Source organism: Artemia franciscana, chromosome 4 (genome assembly GCF_032884065.1).
Source record: "Artemia franciscana chromosome 4, ASM3288406v1, whole genome shotgun sequence".
Lineage (NCBI taxonomy): Eukaryota > Metazoa > Arthropoda > Branchiopoda > Anostraca > Artemiidae > Artemia > Artemia franciscana.
The window spans coordinates 51,676,795-51,696,268 of NC_088866.1; the positions used below are offsets into that span (position 1 = coordinate 51,676,795).

General features: G+C 34.4%; 1 protein-coding gene across 3 annotated transcripts in view; it reads left to right on the top strand.

Moving 5' to 3' along the window:
* Positions 1–19,474, top strand: part of LOC136026564 (protein maelstrom 1-like) — a 55,881-nt gene that overhangs the window by 10,893 nt on the left and 25,514 nt on the right. For all 3 annotated transcript variants that reach the window (XM_065703255.1, XM_065703253.1, XM_065703254.1), the window contains exons 2-6: positions 1,946–2,109; positions 6,753–6,957; positions 10,356–10,502; positions 12,583–12,716; positions 16,654–16,744. In XM_065703255.1, coding sequence (XP_065559327.1) covers positions 1,981–2,109; positions 6,753–6,957; positions 10,356–10,502; positions 12,583–12,716; positions 16,654–16,744 — 706 coding nt within the window. In that variant the 5' untranslated portion in view covers positions 1,946–1,980. The remainder of the gene's footprint in view (positions 1–1,945; positions 2,110–6,752; positions 6,958–10,355; positions 10,503–12,582; positions 12,717–16,653; positions 16,745–19,474) is intronic.

Consider the following 19,474-nt stretch of genomic DNA (forward strand, 5'->3'; position numbering starts at 1 on the left):
AGCATTTTGGGGGGGGGGGGCAAAAGGGGCTCATATTTGGATAGTCAATGGGCATGGGATATGTAATAATTTTTTCTTCACATTATTGGGAGGAAGGGGCAACTGCCCCCCCCCCAAACCATGTCTCTGCTTTGGAGGTTCTCAGTTAAGATATAAATGTCTTTCTGTAGTGTCATTATATCTTGAGATGATATGAACTTCCTATAGTTTTTTGTCGTCTGTATAAATTTTTGTATACCTTCTTTGCATGCTCAAAGCATTACTCTTGTTTGCTATGTCAAAAAATATGCTTAACATTGCTCTCTTGTTGATTGTAAGTGTAATTTTTTTCTGCTTTGTTTAGGACTGGAGTTGAACTGCTGTTCAACTCCAATCCATGCAAAAACAGACATTTGTTTGATAAGAATGGTAATCTTTTTGTCCAATTGAATGTATCCTAACAGTACATTTCTATCTCAGCTTTTGTCTCAAATTAGATAATTAAAAAAAAAACGAAAAAAACAACTGGTAGTTTCAACTGAAAGCAATGACCAACATCAAAACATAAAACGAACAGGAATTATTCCTTATATGAGGGGTGTTGCCCCATTTTCAATTATTTGATCATTATGCTTAAGGTTTTTAGTACTCTAAAAATGCTTCTTGTTCCAATTAAATAAGCCTTGTGTTTCATCTGTCATTCTTAAAGAAGTAGGACAAAAGTCAAACTTTAGCATGAAGAGCAATTTCTGTTTATTATAAGTTTTAATGTTGCTCATCAATTTCAGTTTAAATTTTTTTAATTGCTCTCGAAAATTCTCCACTTTGAAACCCCCCCCCCTAGAAAATCCCACCTGAAAAATGTCCATATATGTCAAATTAACAAACACTGCATATAACTTACAGTCGTTTTGCCAGGGATTGTGAGGGGTCATGTCTTCCCCAGAAGTATAGTTATTACACCTTTCTACTATGCTGAAAAAAATGGATGTCTTAAGATTTTGATTGAATATCTTCGGGGGAAAAAAGTCCTTTTTACTTATTTTTACTTACTTACTTTACTTACTTATTTTGCTTTAAAATAAATCAGAAGGCATGGTGTTTGTGGTTGCCAATAAGACATCTCAGCAATATGTCGAGAACAACTGGGGGTAATAATTTGAAACATTTGGGGATACTGCTATTACTACTTCTACCCTGACAATTTAAATAAATAAAAAGAGAGTAAGTGTATCTAGGTTTTCAAAGGGCGTCAATGAAATCTTTTGAGAGTGATATTAATTTTTATTTTTTGGATCGACTTTACAAACAAGAAAATTAAACTAAAAATGATGCTTGTGTCAGGATTAAAAATTGTTGAAAAAGGTTCTCCATAATACAAATCCCAACCCATATTATGGATTAGAAAAAAAACTCAAAAGAGGTAAAATACCTCATTTTTTTCATGAAAAAGACTATGTCAATAAAAAAAACGAACAGAATTCAATTTAAAAAATTAAGTTTCCACAAAACAAGCTTTTCAAAGAAAAAAAGGAGCTCCATTAAGCCAAAATTGAGCAAAAATAAAGTAAAAGAATCTTCCAAGCATAGAACTACAAAATACGTTTGAAGTTTTTTCACTTTTCTTAAATTCATAAATAATAAATATTCAAAACTTTTAAGGAATAAATATCAATACATGTCAATTAAACTGACAATCCACGGTCGTTGGTTTTCTGTTGGCGTACTTTTTTTTTCTGTAAAGCACAAATTTTGTTCTAGTCTTGATAAGGCATGGGGGTTATCAGCCCTACTCATGTTAATTTTTGCTCGTTTTGAGTTTGATTTGGGTATTTATTGTAATTTCTGTCGTTTTGAGTTTCATTTATTTATTGATAGTTATTTGTGGGAGTTTTACGCTATGATTGCTATGTAAAAGTATCTATTCTTGCAATTTATTAATACAGATAAAAAAAATTTATTGTAGGACAAAACCAACCTTAAAATTTGGATTTACTCAAAATGGCACCAAAGAAAAACATTATTAGCCCATTCACTGTTTATTTGCACGAAAAAAGGTCAGAATATTCAAAAAAGGGAATGTTCATGACTATGGATGAAGCTGTTCAAACGTTCCATCCACATTATAAGGTATGTTTTATTTTTCAATGCTAAAATTAATTGATTATTTTGGAATATTTTGTAGATATTAGATATTTGTGTAAATTTATTATAAAACAAAAGAAAATGGTCAAAATCTGTCTAAGAATTTACCAAAAAAGAGCTCTTGACTGAGAAGGTTTTTGATGGCTGAGGTTTATGGGGCGGATATGCTAGTGTTCAATATGTATATCCTGATGCTCAATATGTTTAACTAGCAGATGGCATGAATGGGGCAGACCTGCCAATAGGAATAATTTCGTGTATGATGTTGGAATAAATTTATAATTTTGCCCATAGAAATTATTTTAGGAATTGATATAATAATTTAGCTGAGTAATGGAAATAGTTTGGAAAAAATTACAAATAATTGTGTGTGTTGAACAGACTTTTGAATGGCAAATTAAGATTTCATTGGAAACACAAATATCTTTGCAGTTTAAGTGAATTTTATCAGACCTGTTCAGATCCTTGAATGCAAAGCTATATTTTGGTCTTTTATTATGTAGAAGTTTCTGTTTCATCCAAAACGCTTTACGTCATCTTGTTTTTCTCAGTTACAAAAACAGTTAAGAATAAAATGTTATATCAATTTTCTTTTTTATCTTTGATGTCTAAAAAAATCTAGCTTTTGTAATTGACATTTTGGCGTTAAAACATTTCCAAGAAATTGAAACACATTTTTCAGTTCTAGTACTCCTGTAAAATTCATGCATGTATATATTGGGCAAATGAAGCTTCTTGACTACCAAAGTCCTTACGTTGAAACATTCTGCTAGTTCGGTGAGTTCCGACTCTGGGCTCTGTATTACCAAACTGAGATTAAACTCACTGCACCGCCATAAGACCTTGCAAAATTTGGGTCATATAACATGTCCTCTTTTGAATTGCTGCTGTTGTCCTGCTAAAGGAGTGAAGTACCGTAGTGTACTGAATATTTTTCATTAGTTTTGTCCCTACACTCCTATTTCATAAAATGTCCTGTTTTTTTAGTCCTCAAGTCCTTGGGAAAAGATCAAGCGTTAATAGATAGCCTGTTTAAAAAATTTCTACGAAAACGGATTTAGTTGGGCGTTCTAAATCTCATAAGACATGGCTGCCCTGTTAACTGTTTTAAAACAGTTTTTAGTGTTTACAGTGTTTACTGTTTTAAAAAGAAGAATTGGGAGAAAGAGTTAAACTTTAGCGTAAAGAGCGGGGCGTTGAGGAGGGAACAGCCTTTTTCATATACGGAGTAATTTCTGTTCGTTTTAAGTTTTAATATCGCTCCTTACTTTAATATAAAAAGAAAAACTTTTTTTATGGCACTTAGTATTAACCAAGTGACATATAGCAATCGCCAATTCTGTCGGTCTGTGTGTCTGTCGGTCCCGGTTTTGCTACTTTAGGCACTTCCAGGTAAGCTAGGACGATGAAACTTTGCAAGCGTATCAGGGACCGGACCAGATTAAATTAGAAATAGTCATTTTCCCGATTTGACCATCTGGGGGGGGGGGGCGCCGGTTAATTCGGAAAAAATAGAAAAAATGAAGTATTTTTAACTTATGAGCGGGTGATGGGATCTTAATGAAATTTGATGTTTGGAATGATATCGTGTTTCAGAGCTCTTGTTTTAAATCGACCAGATCTAATGACATTGGAGGGAGTTGGAGGGGGGAACCTAAAATCTTGGAAAACGCTTTGAGCGGAGGGATCGGGATGAAACTTGGTGGGAAAAATAAGCAGAAGACCTAACGTTATTGACATAACTGGAACGGATCTGCTCTGTTTGGGGGAGTTCGGGGGGGGGGGGTGTAATTCGGAAAAATTAGAAAAAATGAGGTATTTTTAACTTACGAAGGAGTGGTCGGATCTTAATGAAATTTGATGTTTGGAAGGATATCGTGATTCAGATCTCTTATTTTAAATTCCGACCAGATCCGATGACATTGGGGGGGGAGGAACCTAAAATTTTGGAAAACGCTTAGAATGAAGGGATCAGGATGAAACTTGGTGGGAAAAATTTGCAGAAGACCTAGATATGTTATTGACATAACCGGAACAGATTTGCTCTGTTGGGGGGGGGGGTGGTTAATTCTGAACAAATAAAAAAAATGTGGTATTTTTAACTTACGAAGGAGTGATCGGATCTTATGAAATTTGAAGTTTGAAAGGCTATCGTGTCTCAGAGCTCTTATTTTAAATCCCGACTGGATCCGGAGGAGTTGATGGGGGGGACCTAAAATCTTGGGAAACGCTTAAAGCTGAGGGATCAGGATGAACTTGGTGGGAAAAGTAAGCACAAGTCCTAGATACGTGATTGACATAACCGGGACGGATCCGCTCTCTTTGGGGGAGTGGGGGGGAGGGTTAATTCTGAAAAATTAGAGAAATGAGGTATTTTTTACTTACGAAGGAGTGATCGGATCTTGATGAAATTTAATGTTTGGAAGGATATCATGTCTCAGAGCTCTTATATTAAATCTCGACCTTATCCGGCGAAGGGACAGTTGGCGGAGGCGGAACCTAAAGTCTTGGAAAATGCTTAGAATGGAGGGATCGGGATGAAACTTGGTGGACAGAATAAGCACAAGTCCAAGATAGGTGACTGACATAACCGGACCGGATCCGCTATCTTTGGCGGAGTTAGGTGGTGGGGTTCAGTGCTTTGGTGATTTTGGTGCTTCTGGACGTGCTAGGACGATGAAAATTGGTAGGTATGTCAGGGAGCTGTACAAATTGACTCGATATAGTCGTTTCCCCCGATACGAACATCTGGGGGGTTGAAGGGAGAGGAAAAATTAGAAAAAATGAGGTATTTTTAACTTGCGAGTGGGCGATCGGATCTTAATGAATTTTGATATTTAGCTTGACCTCGTGACTCAGAGCTCTTATTTTAAATCCCGACCGACATTAAGCCTCTGATTTTCCTTTTAAAGCAATCTATTGATTCTCAGAATTTTGCTAGAGCTCATACCATATGAGCTCTTAGCTCTTGGCTTTTCCGACCTCGTCACAAGTGCCATATGAGCTCTTAGCTCTTGTTTTTATTTAATTCTTACTAACGTAAGTCGAATGTGTTCCTTGCTGTTGCTAATTTTTTTTTTTAATGTTAAATTCTAGTAAAGGTCTCAAACCCCATGATTCTATAATGATACTATTAGTCTAATTTAAGAAAGAACATATTGCTCTAATTCAATGGAAATTAGTTATTATTATGGGTGCCCGCAGGAGGAAGGGTCGTGTCCCCCTGAAAATCGGGGACTATAAATGAATTGTGTGGAACTCGAAGTAAGAAGAGTCAAAACTTCTGGCATTGCTTCATAAAACTGAATTCTAGGAGCTCCTAGTTTATTCTTGAGCAGTTTTTCTTAAAAAGAATTAAAGCACTTGCCCCTGGGCTCTGGGGGTATGTTTAACCTTGAGGTTTTTGTTTTTTGATGTTCGATCTATTTTCAACAAAATGGCTATCTTAAAATTTTTATCGGGTGGGGTTTGATGAAAAAAGAACATGGGGGGGGCTAGATGCCCTCCAGTCTCTTTAGACTCTTGAAAAGTGAAGTAGAACTTTCAGTTTACAATTAAATGAGTCCTCTATGAAGCTTATGCATGCATCCATCCTATAAGAGCCATACTTACAACGCCTACCCCCGGGCCCTGGGTGGCTGTAACGACTCCGGAGTTGTTGATTTTTTATATATATCTAATCTTCGAACCATTTTTAACGAAATAGCTATCTCAAAATTTTCGTCGGTTGCGTTTGGGAGAAAAGGGGCTTGAGGGGGGAGGGCTCGTTGCCCTCCGATCAGTTTTGACTCTTTAAAAGGGTGCTAGAACTTCCGATTTCCAATTGTCTTTGTGGGGATTTGTACTGTGTATTTATTGTGTACTTAATCCATTACAAAAATTGTCCAGTTTTGTCTAGATTTCTTGGATGCCCCAAGGAATAAAGCAAACTAAAAATTTTAGTTGACTATACCAGCTAGTATGCGTCAATTATCCCCTAGTTTCGCTTCAGCATAAACAGGCCTTGAAAATCAAACTTATCACAAATAAACTTTTCAGAGTCTGGAATGCTCATTTGAATTCCATTCCAATTATTGATTAGTTAAAAAGATGTTTCATTTGCTAAAAGTGAAAATCGAACCATTTTAGGAGATGTTAGAGGCTGAAATAAATAGGACATTTAAATCTTTTCCTTTTCATTGGGTTGCTATATGAGTTCTTGATTTGGCTTAAAGCTCTTGCTTGGTAACATTACCAACGTTGAGGGAACGTCCAGACATCACTGCCGTTAGTCGTTTCCAGAGTGGTCTGTTCTGATCGATGATCAGAGCTTTGTTCGGGTCAATGCTTAGGGTAGTAAATCAACATGGATGACATTTACCCACGTTGTGCCTGGTACCTCTGGGGTGTTTCTAGCCTTTTGCGGTTGGTTCCAATTTAAAAATGTGGCGGACGGTGTTTGAGTGGGCAGGTAAATTAAGTGACCATACCACAGAGCCAGCGAGCCTCGGGCTGCTAAGACAGGAGCGGTAATCTAAAGCCAGAGGATTTCCAAGTTCTGTACCCTCTCAAACCAGTTTGATTGTATTAAAGGAACTATTGTCCACGAATTTGTTGCTTTTTTATTGGTTCCTTATCTTGTTTTTCAGAATTTGAATGCCAGTGAAAAAGCCATATACGAAAAAATGGCCAAAGAACAGAAACAGAAGCAGAAAAGCGACCCGACCAAAAAGTTTGACACATATGGAGTATCCATGGCAGACAGAAATGCTGCTTTGGAGCGAGAGAAAAAGGCTAAAAAGGAAATGCTTGACTATATAAAGAATACAGTTGTGACGCTGAAAAATGCTGACCGTAAGTATTTTTCTGAAATATGCAGTGCCATTCATAAGTCAAATGCAGCCTAATACGTCAATAATAGAGTATAAATCAGGCAGAGCTGTATCCAGGATTTATGTTCAAGGGTAGGGGTACCAGAAGTGGCTATCAAAAGAATGAAGAAGAAAAGGATTAGCAACCCCTCCCTCCCCCTGTGGACCTTGTTTAACGGCCTCAAATAAACTTTTTTAGTTCGATTTTTGAAACGTTGTACATGTCGGAAAAATTTATTTTTAGGATAATTTTTTTGTCTGTATTTTTACGATCAATTTTAGTGCTGGAGAAATATTTCAGGGAGGTGGGAGGGTCAAGCTGGGTATGACCGAACTTGTTCTTAACGAGGCAGGATTCTCAAATAATAGTTCGTATAGTCATAATTCTGTTGCACTTTCCTTAATATAATTCACAACTTTGACTGCTTGGTCGAGAGCATCTTTCAATGAATGAGGAAAAGTTTTAAAGCTAGGCTTTGCCTAGGGAGAGCACAATGGCTCCGGGAAAGCTAGATATGAGCTATGTCTTTGATGGTACCCCTCAAGCCTTTATTACAGCCAGATATTGATTCATTTCCATCAGCAGAAAAAATGCAGCACAATTCCCAGCCGATATGACTGATATTTCATTCATATCGTCGTATTTCATATAGTTGCATTAAGCATATGATATTTCAGTCATTTAGTCATAAAAGAAAAGATATGACTGCAGAAATCGAATTCGTGTATTCATTGTCTGAGCTTTCTATGAAATTCACAGCACCGTTTCAGAAGAACAGACCCCTTGTGCACGCTGTTCATGCCGAGGTAAAAAAAAATTATTTCCAGTTGTTTTGACGAGATTTCTGAAACCCGACATTTCTCGTGACTGCTGATGAAATTCAACGATTGCACCTCTGTACGAAAAAAGTAATGCGATATGTTGGCTATCTATATTTTCAAATAATAGTTTAAATAGTCATAATTCTGTTGCACTTTCCTTAATATAATTTACAACTTTGGCAGCTTGGTCGAGAGCTTCTTTCAATGAATGAGGAAGGGGGTTTGAAGCTAGGCTTTGCCTAAGGAGAGCACAATGGCTCCAGGAAACATGGGGAGCTATGTCTTTGATGTGACCTTTCAAGCCTTTGTTACAGTCAGAAATTGATTTATTTCCTTCAGCAGAAACACCATAGCACAGTTCCCAGCCGATTTCATGTTGGTTGAAATAACTTTCAGTGGTATTAAGCGTGTCATTACCTGTACATCTTTCAGTGACAAGATAGTATAGGAACAGGTTTTGATCAAGATGATCACGTCTTTGATCAAGGCTTTGATCAATCGTTATTCGAATACCTTGTCATAACGAGCAAAATTGATAAACTCGAAACATCAGTCCTATCATCCACTTGAATTTAAAAAAATGGACTTTGTTTTATTATTATTACTAACTTAGATCCAATATCATGTGACATATCCCTAATTCTCCTAGAAACTGTATTATCTGATAAGGCGATTTTATCGATCTTTTTTATATGTTCTTTGTCCAAACATACTTTCGACAGCATCTTCGATGCAATCAAAACTACTGCAAATAAAAATTAGCAATAGTATGGTTTTTACCATGTTTGGCAATAGGATAACTGATTCTGTGTTATGTTTCTGCTGCATTCACATTCTATTTATATGCAAAAAAATGAAGTGACGTTGGAGTTTTGCAATAATCTTTGGAAAAACTTATGTTTTTCTGTTTATGATTTGGGTGTTTTGTATATAAATATTGCATTAACAGAGAAGGTTTCATGCATCCATTTTATAAAATATGTCCACATACAACGCAAAATGTTTCTGACAGTCATTATCAATTTTGAACCACAACCCATACAGCACTTACATTATTTACAACCAATGCATTGTCAGTTGATGCACTTTCATCGGATTCCCAATGCAAATTGTTGATTTGAACTGCTCCTTGCTGATGCTGGCAACTCTCCCTGCTCAGCGTCTGATGTAGCAGCAGAGGTCTTAAATGCTCTGGTTTTCAACCCATTATCACACACAGTCATTCGGTAATTGGGTTTGTATTTACAACCACAACTAAAAAAAATACTAAAGTAGCAAAGTGGCTAAAGTTGCATTGCCAATTACCTGCTTCATAACGAACGAGACACTGAAGTAGAACGAAGATTATTCTGGTGAGTGAACCAATGGAAGAGAAATATTGCATGCCACACTAAAGACGTCAGTCATTGTACGATAGTTTTGTACCTGCGTACGGTAATTCAGTGTGGTAAAGATAAAGAACGGTGACCTCACTGTCTTGCAAGTGAATGTGTAACATTGATGCAACCGACAGCTTGTGCGGCATTTTGCACGGGCAACTTGACAGATAGTTCCCTGAAACTCCCAAAAAAAATATTACATTTATTACATTCGCAGGTCTTTCACCCGGATGTTTTCGTTGCTTCCCTGTGCTATTAATAGCATGTACACTCATTAACACACCCACCCTGATCAATAATCCATCAATTATATTACGTAGGTGTTCAATGCAATTGGCCAAGATATTGATTCTGCCCTTATTCCTATTTTTTTGCGGTCCCCCTCCCCCAGAAGTTTCTGCGTACCCATGGTGGTGCTCGCACCAATGGCTGGGAACTGCTGATTTAGAGGATCAAAAGACAAACCTTGAGTAAGTCACATACCCGGTTATATGTATGGAATTCATCGTGTAAGGTTGTGGTTGTAGGTTGTTAAACATTGAGATAGGTGTGTTCTTGCCACGTAGTGACATTTTGTACAAAGTAATGCTCTGACAGGATGAAATGTATGATCTAATTTTCTATACTATAAGATGTATCAAAGAATAAAAGTCCCCCTTTTATCTTTAAATGTATTAAAAAGATTCAGGCTTTCAGAATGCAATTTCCGAAAAAAATTAGTTTCTAAGAGAATTCCTTAAGGCTCAGTATTAGGGCCAATTCATTTTTATTCTGTATGGTAATGATTTACCCCGTATCATTCCAATCAGCAAAATAAGAATATTAATGAAAATCATTTCGTCTCTAAATAAACTATACAGAAAAAAAAACAGTTTTTGTCCTGCTTCCCTAAAAAGTAAATAATTTCAACAATAAAGGCGTTTTGAGTATTCGTCACATAAATTTTATCAGAGTTTGATTGTATAATGTTATTTTAAGGATGAATTTCTGTGTTATGTTCTTTTTCCACTACGTCCTTGTTTGACAAGACAAACCTGAATAAAATATTTGTTATATTTTTTTCCTGGTGTAGCACATTTTTCAAGATAATCATGTTTTAAGTGCTTTTTTATATTTTTGTTTACAGACATTTTTTTATTTATATGTTTGTATTTATATATATTTTGTTTTTATTTTTCAGGCTTGAAGGACCAGATTTTCCATTTCCTTCACTTTAATTATACTGTAGTTACTGAAGAAAAAGAATACCTACCTTGTGAAGTAGCTATTGCAAAATTTTCACTTAAGAAAGGAGTAGAAAAGGTGTATCACTGCCTAATCAAACCAGGTGAGAGAACTTAATGCTTTTTTCTAAAGTTTTTTTTCCTCAGGAGCGAATATTTTCCAGATTGAACAGGTTCCAATTAGAAGGAATCCAAGATCAATTGTCTGTAATAACAAAATTCAGGTCGGTAGACAGACTGCACTCATCCATAGAGACAGAATTCGTGCCCCATCTAATTTTTGAATGATTTGTCATTTGTTCTCGCTTCATTTTTTTTTTTTTTTTTTTTTTTTTTTTATATTTCCAGATTGAACAGGTTCCAATTAGAAGGAATCCAAGATCAATTGTCTGTAATAACAAAATTCAGGTCGGTAGACAGACTGCACTCATCCATAGAGACAGAATTCGTGCCCCATCTAATTTTTGAATGATTTGTCATTTGTTCTCGCTTCATTTTTTTTTTTTTTTTTTTTTTTTTTTTTTTTTTTTTTTTTTTTTTTTTTTTTTTAGCGCTGTGTACAGCTTGGAGGAGGTCCTTGCCGAAATGTATGTCTTGTCTTTTGGCTTTTAGCTGATTTTTAGTGGAAATTTAGGTTTTCAGCTGAAAACTTTAGCTGATTTTACCAGCTTTGTCTTTTCGCTTCGCTTTTTTTTCAACTGGTTTTATATATTCTTGTTTTTTTTTGTTTTTTTTTATCAGACTTCATGGATAGTCGATATAGTTTTTAGCTGATTTTAACTGAAAATTATAGTCCTTAGCTGAAAATTTTAGCTGATGATACCAGCTGTGTGTTTTCGGTTCGCTTTTTTTTCAAATAGTTTTTATATATTCTTCGTTTTTTTTCTCTTTTTTTGATCAAATATCATGGATAGCCAGTGTAGTCTTAGAACGTATTTATGTCATTTTCCCGTATCTCATTTACCCCTTAAAATGCTCAGGAATTTCCCTTTTTTGTCTAAGGTGTATTCTATCCCTTTTTCTTAACAATAAACTATGCTGTAAAATAGAGCTTATGTGGAAAATGCTTGTATCCCGGATACGTAAGAAAAGATGTTTGATTATTCATGAAAGTATACCTGTGTGACGTTTTTTTTTCAGATTTTTTCTCTCGTGTACAATTTATGTCGTGTAACGTTACCGAATCCAGAATTGTAAAAAAAAATAATTGTATAAAAAATATGGAAGGATATATTCCATCTGATTGGTTCTTCTGTGTGAAATTTTAAGCCAGAAAATCCTCGGTACTTCAAGATTGCTATCCAAAATAATTAGCGATTGGGGCAAATTACACATGCTATAAGGACAGAGGTTCCAAAGCTATCTGAATGGTGTCACCATCTTACGATTCGTTTCGGAAAACAAAAGGCCTAAACTCTGATGCCCATCGCAAAATGTTACGAGATTTTCCAAAAGCACAAACCAGTCAGTCAAATACATGCAGAGGATTCCTCACTTCGTCATTCCTGTTCATCCCCCCCCCCCACCGAAAGTTATCCACACGGTATTTGTGCTTTTGTTCTGTAATTTGTGCTGTACTACTAGGGCTGCCACCCCTAGTGATTTTTACTAGTAATTTTTTATATTGCTTAGACAAAAAATCTCTAAATCAGCACATAAGAATCACTAAAATATGATGTTTTTTTTACCTGGTGGCAACCCTGTGGACTACAATGATGAAATTCTTGCGCCTAATCTTTAATTGCGCCTAAACTGACCAACAGTGAAGTAACAGAGAGGAAAAGAAATCACAGTTTTCAAAACTAAAAGGGACAAAATAATAAATTATTAAAATAATTAGGAATGATGATAAAATTAGTAAAGAGAAAAGCAATTAGTAAAGAGAATTCAATAAATCAGTAGAATAACATAATATAAAAAGGAGTGAAATAGGAACCAGCTATTAAAAATAATGATTAAATAAAATAAAGAGTAAGATGTATAGCAAAAAATTAAAGAAACAATACAGCCCCCTGGCGTTCTATTGGTTGTGATGTCTGCAATCCCCTTGTGTGACGTCCTCTTATAGCTCTGTGCTATTATGGCAATAAAGAATCTTTTTTATTTATTTCAATTAATTTTCCTAGTTTTTCATCCTGTGTATCATAGAGTCCTTATCGCTGCTAATAAGTGTTTTGGTTTCAGGGCAAATACCTGTTGGATATGCGTTTGCTGCTAAAGAGCATTCAGAGAAAACCCATGAGATACCAGTATCTGGAGCACCAGAGGCAGATAGCTCCTATTCGGGGCAGGTTATTAGGATGAATGCATTTTTAAGGGTAAGATTTTCCCTAGTATAAACAAAAAGACTTAACTGATAGATCGACAAATCTGTTTGAGAAATGTCTAAAATTGCACTTCAATAGGGATAATGGCTGATGAGCAAATATACTTTAAATAATAGGTTAAGATAGTTTCCTTTTTCTGGGGGGGGGTATTATGTATGTATATAGTGGATTAACGACCCTTTTTGACAGCTAAGGTCCTGTTGTTGGCCCTGCAGTGTGTTGCTATAACTGAATTCGAAGTCTGGGTCTCGTATTACCAAGCTGAGATCAAACCCACTACACCACCACTGGTCAAACGTAAAATGGGGTCAGGGCCAATTATTCCCTCCCGTAAATAGTCTTTAAAGGAAATAAATAATTGGCCTCTTTGCAATTCTTCCTGCATCTGAGGGTAGGCACATTCATGAGGGCTGGCTTTTTTCTTGGGGGAGGGGTACCAGAAACAATTTTGAGGGAGAATGTAATTAGTTTTATTTCTCTGTAAAAAAAACTTTATATTGTGTTTTGCTGAGGAAAACTATTAATACTGAACTTTTACATAGCTTTTAAGTTTCATTGAACATGCATATTAGGCGTAATTGCTAGGGAATACAAATACCAAGGACGCATAAAAACAAACTACGCAGCAATATTTTCCGCTGAAAATAGATGTTGGCACTTATCTGCTCCAAACTACCTACTGAGGAGAAAATATTTCCCCTTACCCTCTAGATGGATTTTCTACAAAATAATTGCTGAAATAGTTAACGTCTTTAAATGGCAACGTCATGTCGAAAATAGGCGAAAGATATAGAAGAGTTATGGAATCTAAGTAACAGTAGTAGTGGGAGGGACGGGCCAGTCTGGGAAGATTTGTTTCGTCATATTTCGCTGACGATTAAATTTGCAAAATAGTGTATTTTCTGTAGTATTTAAAACATATTTTTGCTGCACGGAACGTCGACGAGTGGCTTGAGACTTCTATTAGTTTTGCCGTTATTACTATTATCTTGTCTATTTCAATATTTAAAAAAAAGAAGAAAAAAGGTTTTTATTGTGGTGAAGAGGACAAATGGGCAGAATGTAGCAAATAATTTTAGATGTAAAATAAAAATCTGGAAAAGATAAGAAGTATGACTTAAGAGAATATGAACATTTGCCTGATTCTTTGATCATTTAATTATTTGTATTTTTTTTTTGTCGGGTTGGATAGATGCCTTGGCAGTATTCAGTTGACACTTTTAAAATTCTTTAATGGTTATTTTTTCCTGGCTAACATCATATGATCCTCTTTACCACCTCTCTTTTTCTACCTCTCTTCTTCGTCTCTCTTTCTATTTATTTTTTTTTTTTGTTGATTTTGTTTCGCTCTGTTCTCTTTACCAGACATTTTTCTTTTTTATAAATCTCTTATAAAATGTTCATCTTTTTTTGCGGCTTTTCTTTGATGTTTGGGCAATTCCGCAAGAATATGTCCTCATTCAAGGTGATTTCTGTTGTGGTGTCAATTGAACCTAGTCGAGGTTAGGCTTTCCCTGTGAGTTGAGTACTGTTGTTCCTTTTATCCATCACCATCATCACTGAGTACATAAGTTAAAATAAAATGATGTTTCTGAAGACAAATACAAGTTTAGACTATAAAATGTACATATCTTATTCTCTGATCATTTAATTATTTATATTTTTATAGATGCCTTGACAGTATTCAGTATTGACACTTTTAAAATTCTTTAATGGTTATTTTTTCCTGGCCAACATCATATGATCCTCTTTTCCGCCTCTCTTCTTCGTCTCTCTTTCTATTTATTTTTATTGTGTTGATTTTGTTTTGCTCTGTTCTCTTTACCGGACATTTTTCTTTTTTATAAATCACTTATAAAATGTTCATCTTTTTTGCGGCTTTTCTTTGATGTTTGGGCAATTCCGCAAGAATATGTCCTCATTCAAGGTGATTTCTGTTGTGGTGTCAATTGAACCTAGTCGAGGTTAGGCTTTCCCTGTGAGTTGAGTACTGTTGTTCCTTTTATCCATCACCATCATCACTGATTACATAACTTAAAATAAAATGTACATATCTGGCTCTTTCCCTTTCTATTTTCGGCTATAATTCTTTAATATTCGGGTAGTTTTGTAAGGGCCTTCATTTAAATACAATTCGCTGCGGTGTCAATGGCCCCTATTACAGGCCAGGCTTGCCTTGTAAATTAACTGCTATCTATCCTCTTTTCCATCATCATCATCGCTGTTAAGTAATTTTAAAACAAAATGATGTTTGTAAAGACGACCTAAACATTTGTATAATATAAAATGTGCCTTTCTTGATGTTTATATTTTTATTTTCGGCTATTTTTCTTCGATAACTGGGTAGTTTTGTAATGGCACGTCTTCATTCAAATGCATTTTGTCACCTTGTCAATTGCCCCTATTCCAGGTCAGGGCTGTCTTGTGAACCAACTACTTTTAGAAACCCTTTCCCTCAGTGTCATCATTAGTTACGCGACTTTGAACAGAAAAAATGTGAGCAAAAAAGGACTTTCACACAGAAAGTATAAAACATGAATATTTAATAGATGTTTTCTCCCTTTAGTCTTTGGTTGGTTTGTAAGGGTACGTCTTAATTGAAGTTAGGTTTTGTTGTTGTGTCAGTTGACCAGTTCAGAGCCATCATGCAAATTAGTTGAAATAGTCATTTAAGCTAAATTTAAATTATTTAGTCTGGTTATTTAGGTTTAGTTAAGTAGTTAGAATGATTAATTAGTTAAATATAGGTGAATAGATATTGCTATCTGTAAAAAAAAAATCCACCAGTTAGTTTTATATAAAAAAGGAATAATATTGATTGTAAAGTATTAATATTGTTAATTTATATGCAATCTTTTGTATTATGTCTTAAAATATTTTTGTCGTTATAAATTTTGACTAATAGTTTGCCTACAATTTTTGTGTCTAAAACTTTAAAGGTTGTTTTTCTTAATAAATTATACTTAAGACTTATCCATTACAATTAGTACAAGGGGACCTACCTTCACTGGGAAAAGCGTTTTTTTTTTTTTTTTTTTTTTTTTTTTTTTTTTTTTTTTTTTTTATTACAAAAAATGGTATCCAGCGTATCCCCCCCCAACGTGGAAATATATATCCCATATACCTTGATTCACACAAGAAAAAACATTGTTTATGTAATTTTCTAGATTTATTTTCGTAAACAAAGATATGAATCATGCGTCATTTTTCAGACTAGGTATCAATTCTCCCCCTCCAACTGGCAGAAGTGGTAAGTGCAGAGACTCAAAGATCTTATTCTAATTCTGATTTGCTTATAATAAATGCTATGGAGTCTTACAAACGACAAAAATAGAACCAAACTCAAAATGAAAGCTATTACTTCTGTAGAAGAAACATTTCTTTTAGAACCGACTTTTAATAAGAGTCTTATAAAGAAAGACGGAGAAAGAGTTGTTTTAGAAAGACTAATACAAAAATAAAGAGTTCCAGGATATATTATAGAATAGCTTATCTTTAACAAAATATCAATTTCGGTAATAATAGATTACTCCCTTCTTGCCTAGTTTGTCAATAAGAAAAGATTGACATAATAACCATTAATCAGGCCTCGTTTTAAGTTTGAATTAGTGAAGGAAATTGTAGATATAAAAGTGGTGTCCGGCGGGATCCACTTGCCTTTGAATATCCCCCCTGCCTCGTGGAAACTCTACTCTTTAGAAGTACTACTCTTTAGAATCCTGAAAGACTTCAGAAAGATATATTAAGGGTGCTAAGAAGGGAAAAAGAAGTTTCCCAACGTCGTAACTAAGATAAATGTATGTAATAATATTACTATACTGTTTTAATTATATGTTACTAAATTTATAGATGAAGGTGAGGAAATGGGAGCAGTAGTTCCCCAAGATGTACTGATTTTGCATTGGGTCATAACATAATTTTGTTTTAGAATCAAGAGGGTGATATTGAACCTGTATATACCACCGAAGAAAACATGGAAGCAGCAAAGGGAATGATCAAATATATATTTCAACATGGCGGTAAGTCACTTCAGAGTCTGTGAGTCTTGATGTGGTTATGTAAAGCAAAGGACTCTTGAAGGAAGTTTTACATAGTTTATAAATTTGTCTTTTGGTTATGTTGCATATAACATTTATTATCGTTCCGATGACTGTATATCGTTATTTTGATACCAATTTTTGTTTCGAACGCAAATTTTTGTGAGTGTGTCTGTGTGTGTAAAATTGCTTTTGAAATCGAAATGCTCAAATCATTCGCATCATATTCACAAGACTTCTAACGGATGATAAATTTTGGAATCCAGCAATAATTGTATGAAAACTACATTACATTATTGAAAACATAGGAAGATATTTTCGCATCAAGTCTTCTTTTTTCTTAGTTGTAAAACATTTTTTAATTTCCAGGTATTCTACCACAAATTACGGGTATAAAAAAACTGTCAATACATTTTTGTTTTTTTTTTCAGGGCTTCCGTCAAAAAAAAGGTTTTCATTGACTTCAAAATCCCTCTACTTACCGTAAGTTCCCTTCTTCCCAAATTATTTCGGGAGATATTGCTCCTCAGAAATGAATTTTCAGCGTCATCAGGCCTCGTCAAAATATATTTTTTGGAAACTCTTGCCAAAGCTAAAATATAGATTATGGGTTATAAAGAACCATCTCATGAAATTTAGAGGTTTTCAGTTCCGTAAACATTTAAGGTTGGCTATCCCCTCCTCAAAATCAAGGATATGTCCTTGAGTTTTTCTAGAACCCTTTTTTAAAGAAGTAAGAGAGACCGCAGAGATAACCTCCAGAGATACCGAACCATCTCCGGTTAAGAGACAACCTGAAATAATTACGTGCACTGTATTTACCTGTAGATTAAAAAAAGTTGGAAAGAAGAAAAAAACAAGGATATTTCCAGCCTGTGAAAAAGGAAGAATAAATATACATAACCGTCCTCATTGCAAAAAAGTAAATAAATAAATAGAAGTCATAAGGACAGCATAAAAACCATAGAGATTAAAGTCCTAAGGACAATATATATAACCCTGAGCCACGGATCTCCAGGCAATGGAGCCATGTGCCACCACAGGACGGTTATTTCCACTATATTATCCTGGCATATATAGCTTCCATTAGTTAATATGGGTGCTGACTTATCAGCCACAGATAATATGACTTCAATTGTATTATCCAGCCATATTCTTTAATTTTACTTGCTTTTTCTTATCAAATTCTCCAAAAAAGGACTAAAAACCTAAAAGAGCTAAAGGCTAAATTGTGAATAGCACAAAACCTAATTCTTCTTCCCCTGTACTATTAATAAAAATGTTAGATGTTTTTCTTTCGTTCATAGGCATAATGCTATTAGAGAGTTTCTGAAATTATTTCGTATCTCATTTTTATCCGAATCCTCAAAAAAAAAAAAAAACTTTTTGTTACATTTCATAAGATTGTGTTTTGAACTATTGAACATTTATACAAATGTGATACCGCACGTGTCCTTTCCTTTTTAGCACATTAAAGTAAGAGATATTTCTAAAATAATATTTATTATCTAAGTTCTTGACAGAAAAATCTGTTTTTTGAAAAAAAAAAAATCTTATTCATATAAATGTTAAGGGTGTGTCCAGGATTTTTTCCGTGGGGGGGGGGGTACAAAAGACTTAAAAATCCATCCAATTTGTTTGTTTTGTTCTTGCGAGTCTAGCAAAATTTCAAGGGGGGGGGGGTCAAGCCCGATGCTCCCCCTGGATACGGCCTTGGTATATTAAAATGTTCCCTTTCGTTTTGGGCATGTTGAAATTCGAGATATTTTTGTAATAACTTTTGTGTTCTTTGACATTATTCTTTAAAGCAATCGTAAGTAATAAATATGCTGAAAAATAACGATTAATTTAGTGCTTGTCTCTTTGGATTCTAAAATTTAAGCGGTATTTTGAGGTGATACGATACCTTGAAGTATCACCATATCGCCCGATATAAACTTTAATTTAAACGGTATAAACTTAAAATTTAAACACTATTTTTAAGGTCATACGATACATTGAAGTATCACCATATCGCCCGATATAAACTTTAAATTTAAACGGTATAAACTTAAAATTTAAACGGTATTTTTAAGGTCCTACGATACCTTTAAGTATCATCATAGTGCCCGTTATAAACTTTAAATTTAAACGGTATAAGCTTAATATTTAACGGTATTTTTAAGGTCATACAATATCTTAAAATATCATCGTACCGCCCATTATAAACTTTCAATTTAAACGGTATAAATTAACGCTATAAACTTTAAACGGTATAAAATTAAAATTTAAATGGTATTTTTAAAGTCATACGATACCTTGAACTATCGCCTATTATAAGGTTTAAGTTTAAACGGTATAAAATTAACAGTATAAACTTAAAATTTTAAACAGTATTTTTAAGGTCATACGATACCTTGAAGTATCATCATATCGCCCATTATAAACTTTAAATTTAAATGGTATAAACTTAAAATTAAAACGGTATTTTTAAGGTCATACGATATCTGAAGTTTCACCATATCGCCCATTATCAACTTTAAGTTTAAACGATATTTAAACGGTATAAACTTAAAATTTAAATGGTATTTTTAAGGTTATACAATACCTTAAAGAATCATCATATTGCCCATTATAAACTCTCAATTTAAACGGTATAAACTTAAAATTTTAAACGGTATTTTAAGGTCATACGATACCTTGAAGTATCTTCATATCGCCCATTATAAACTT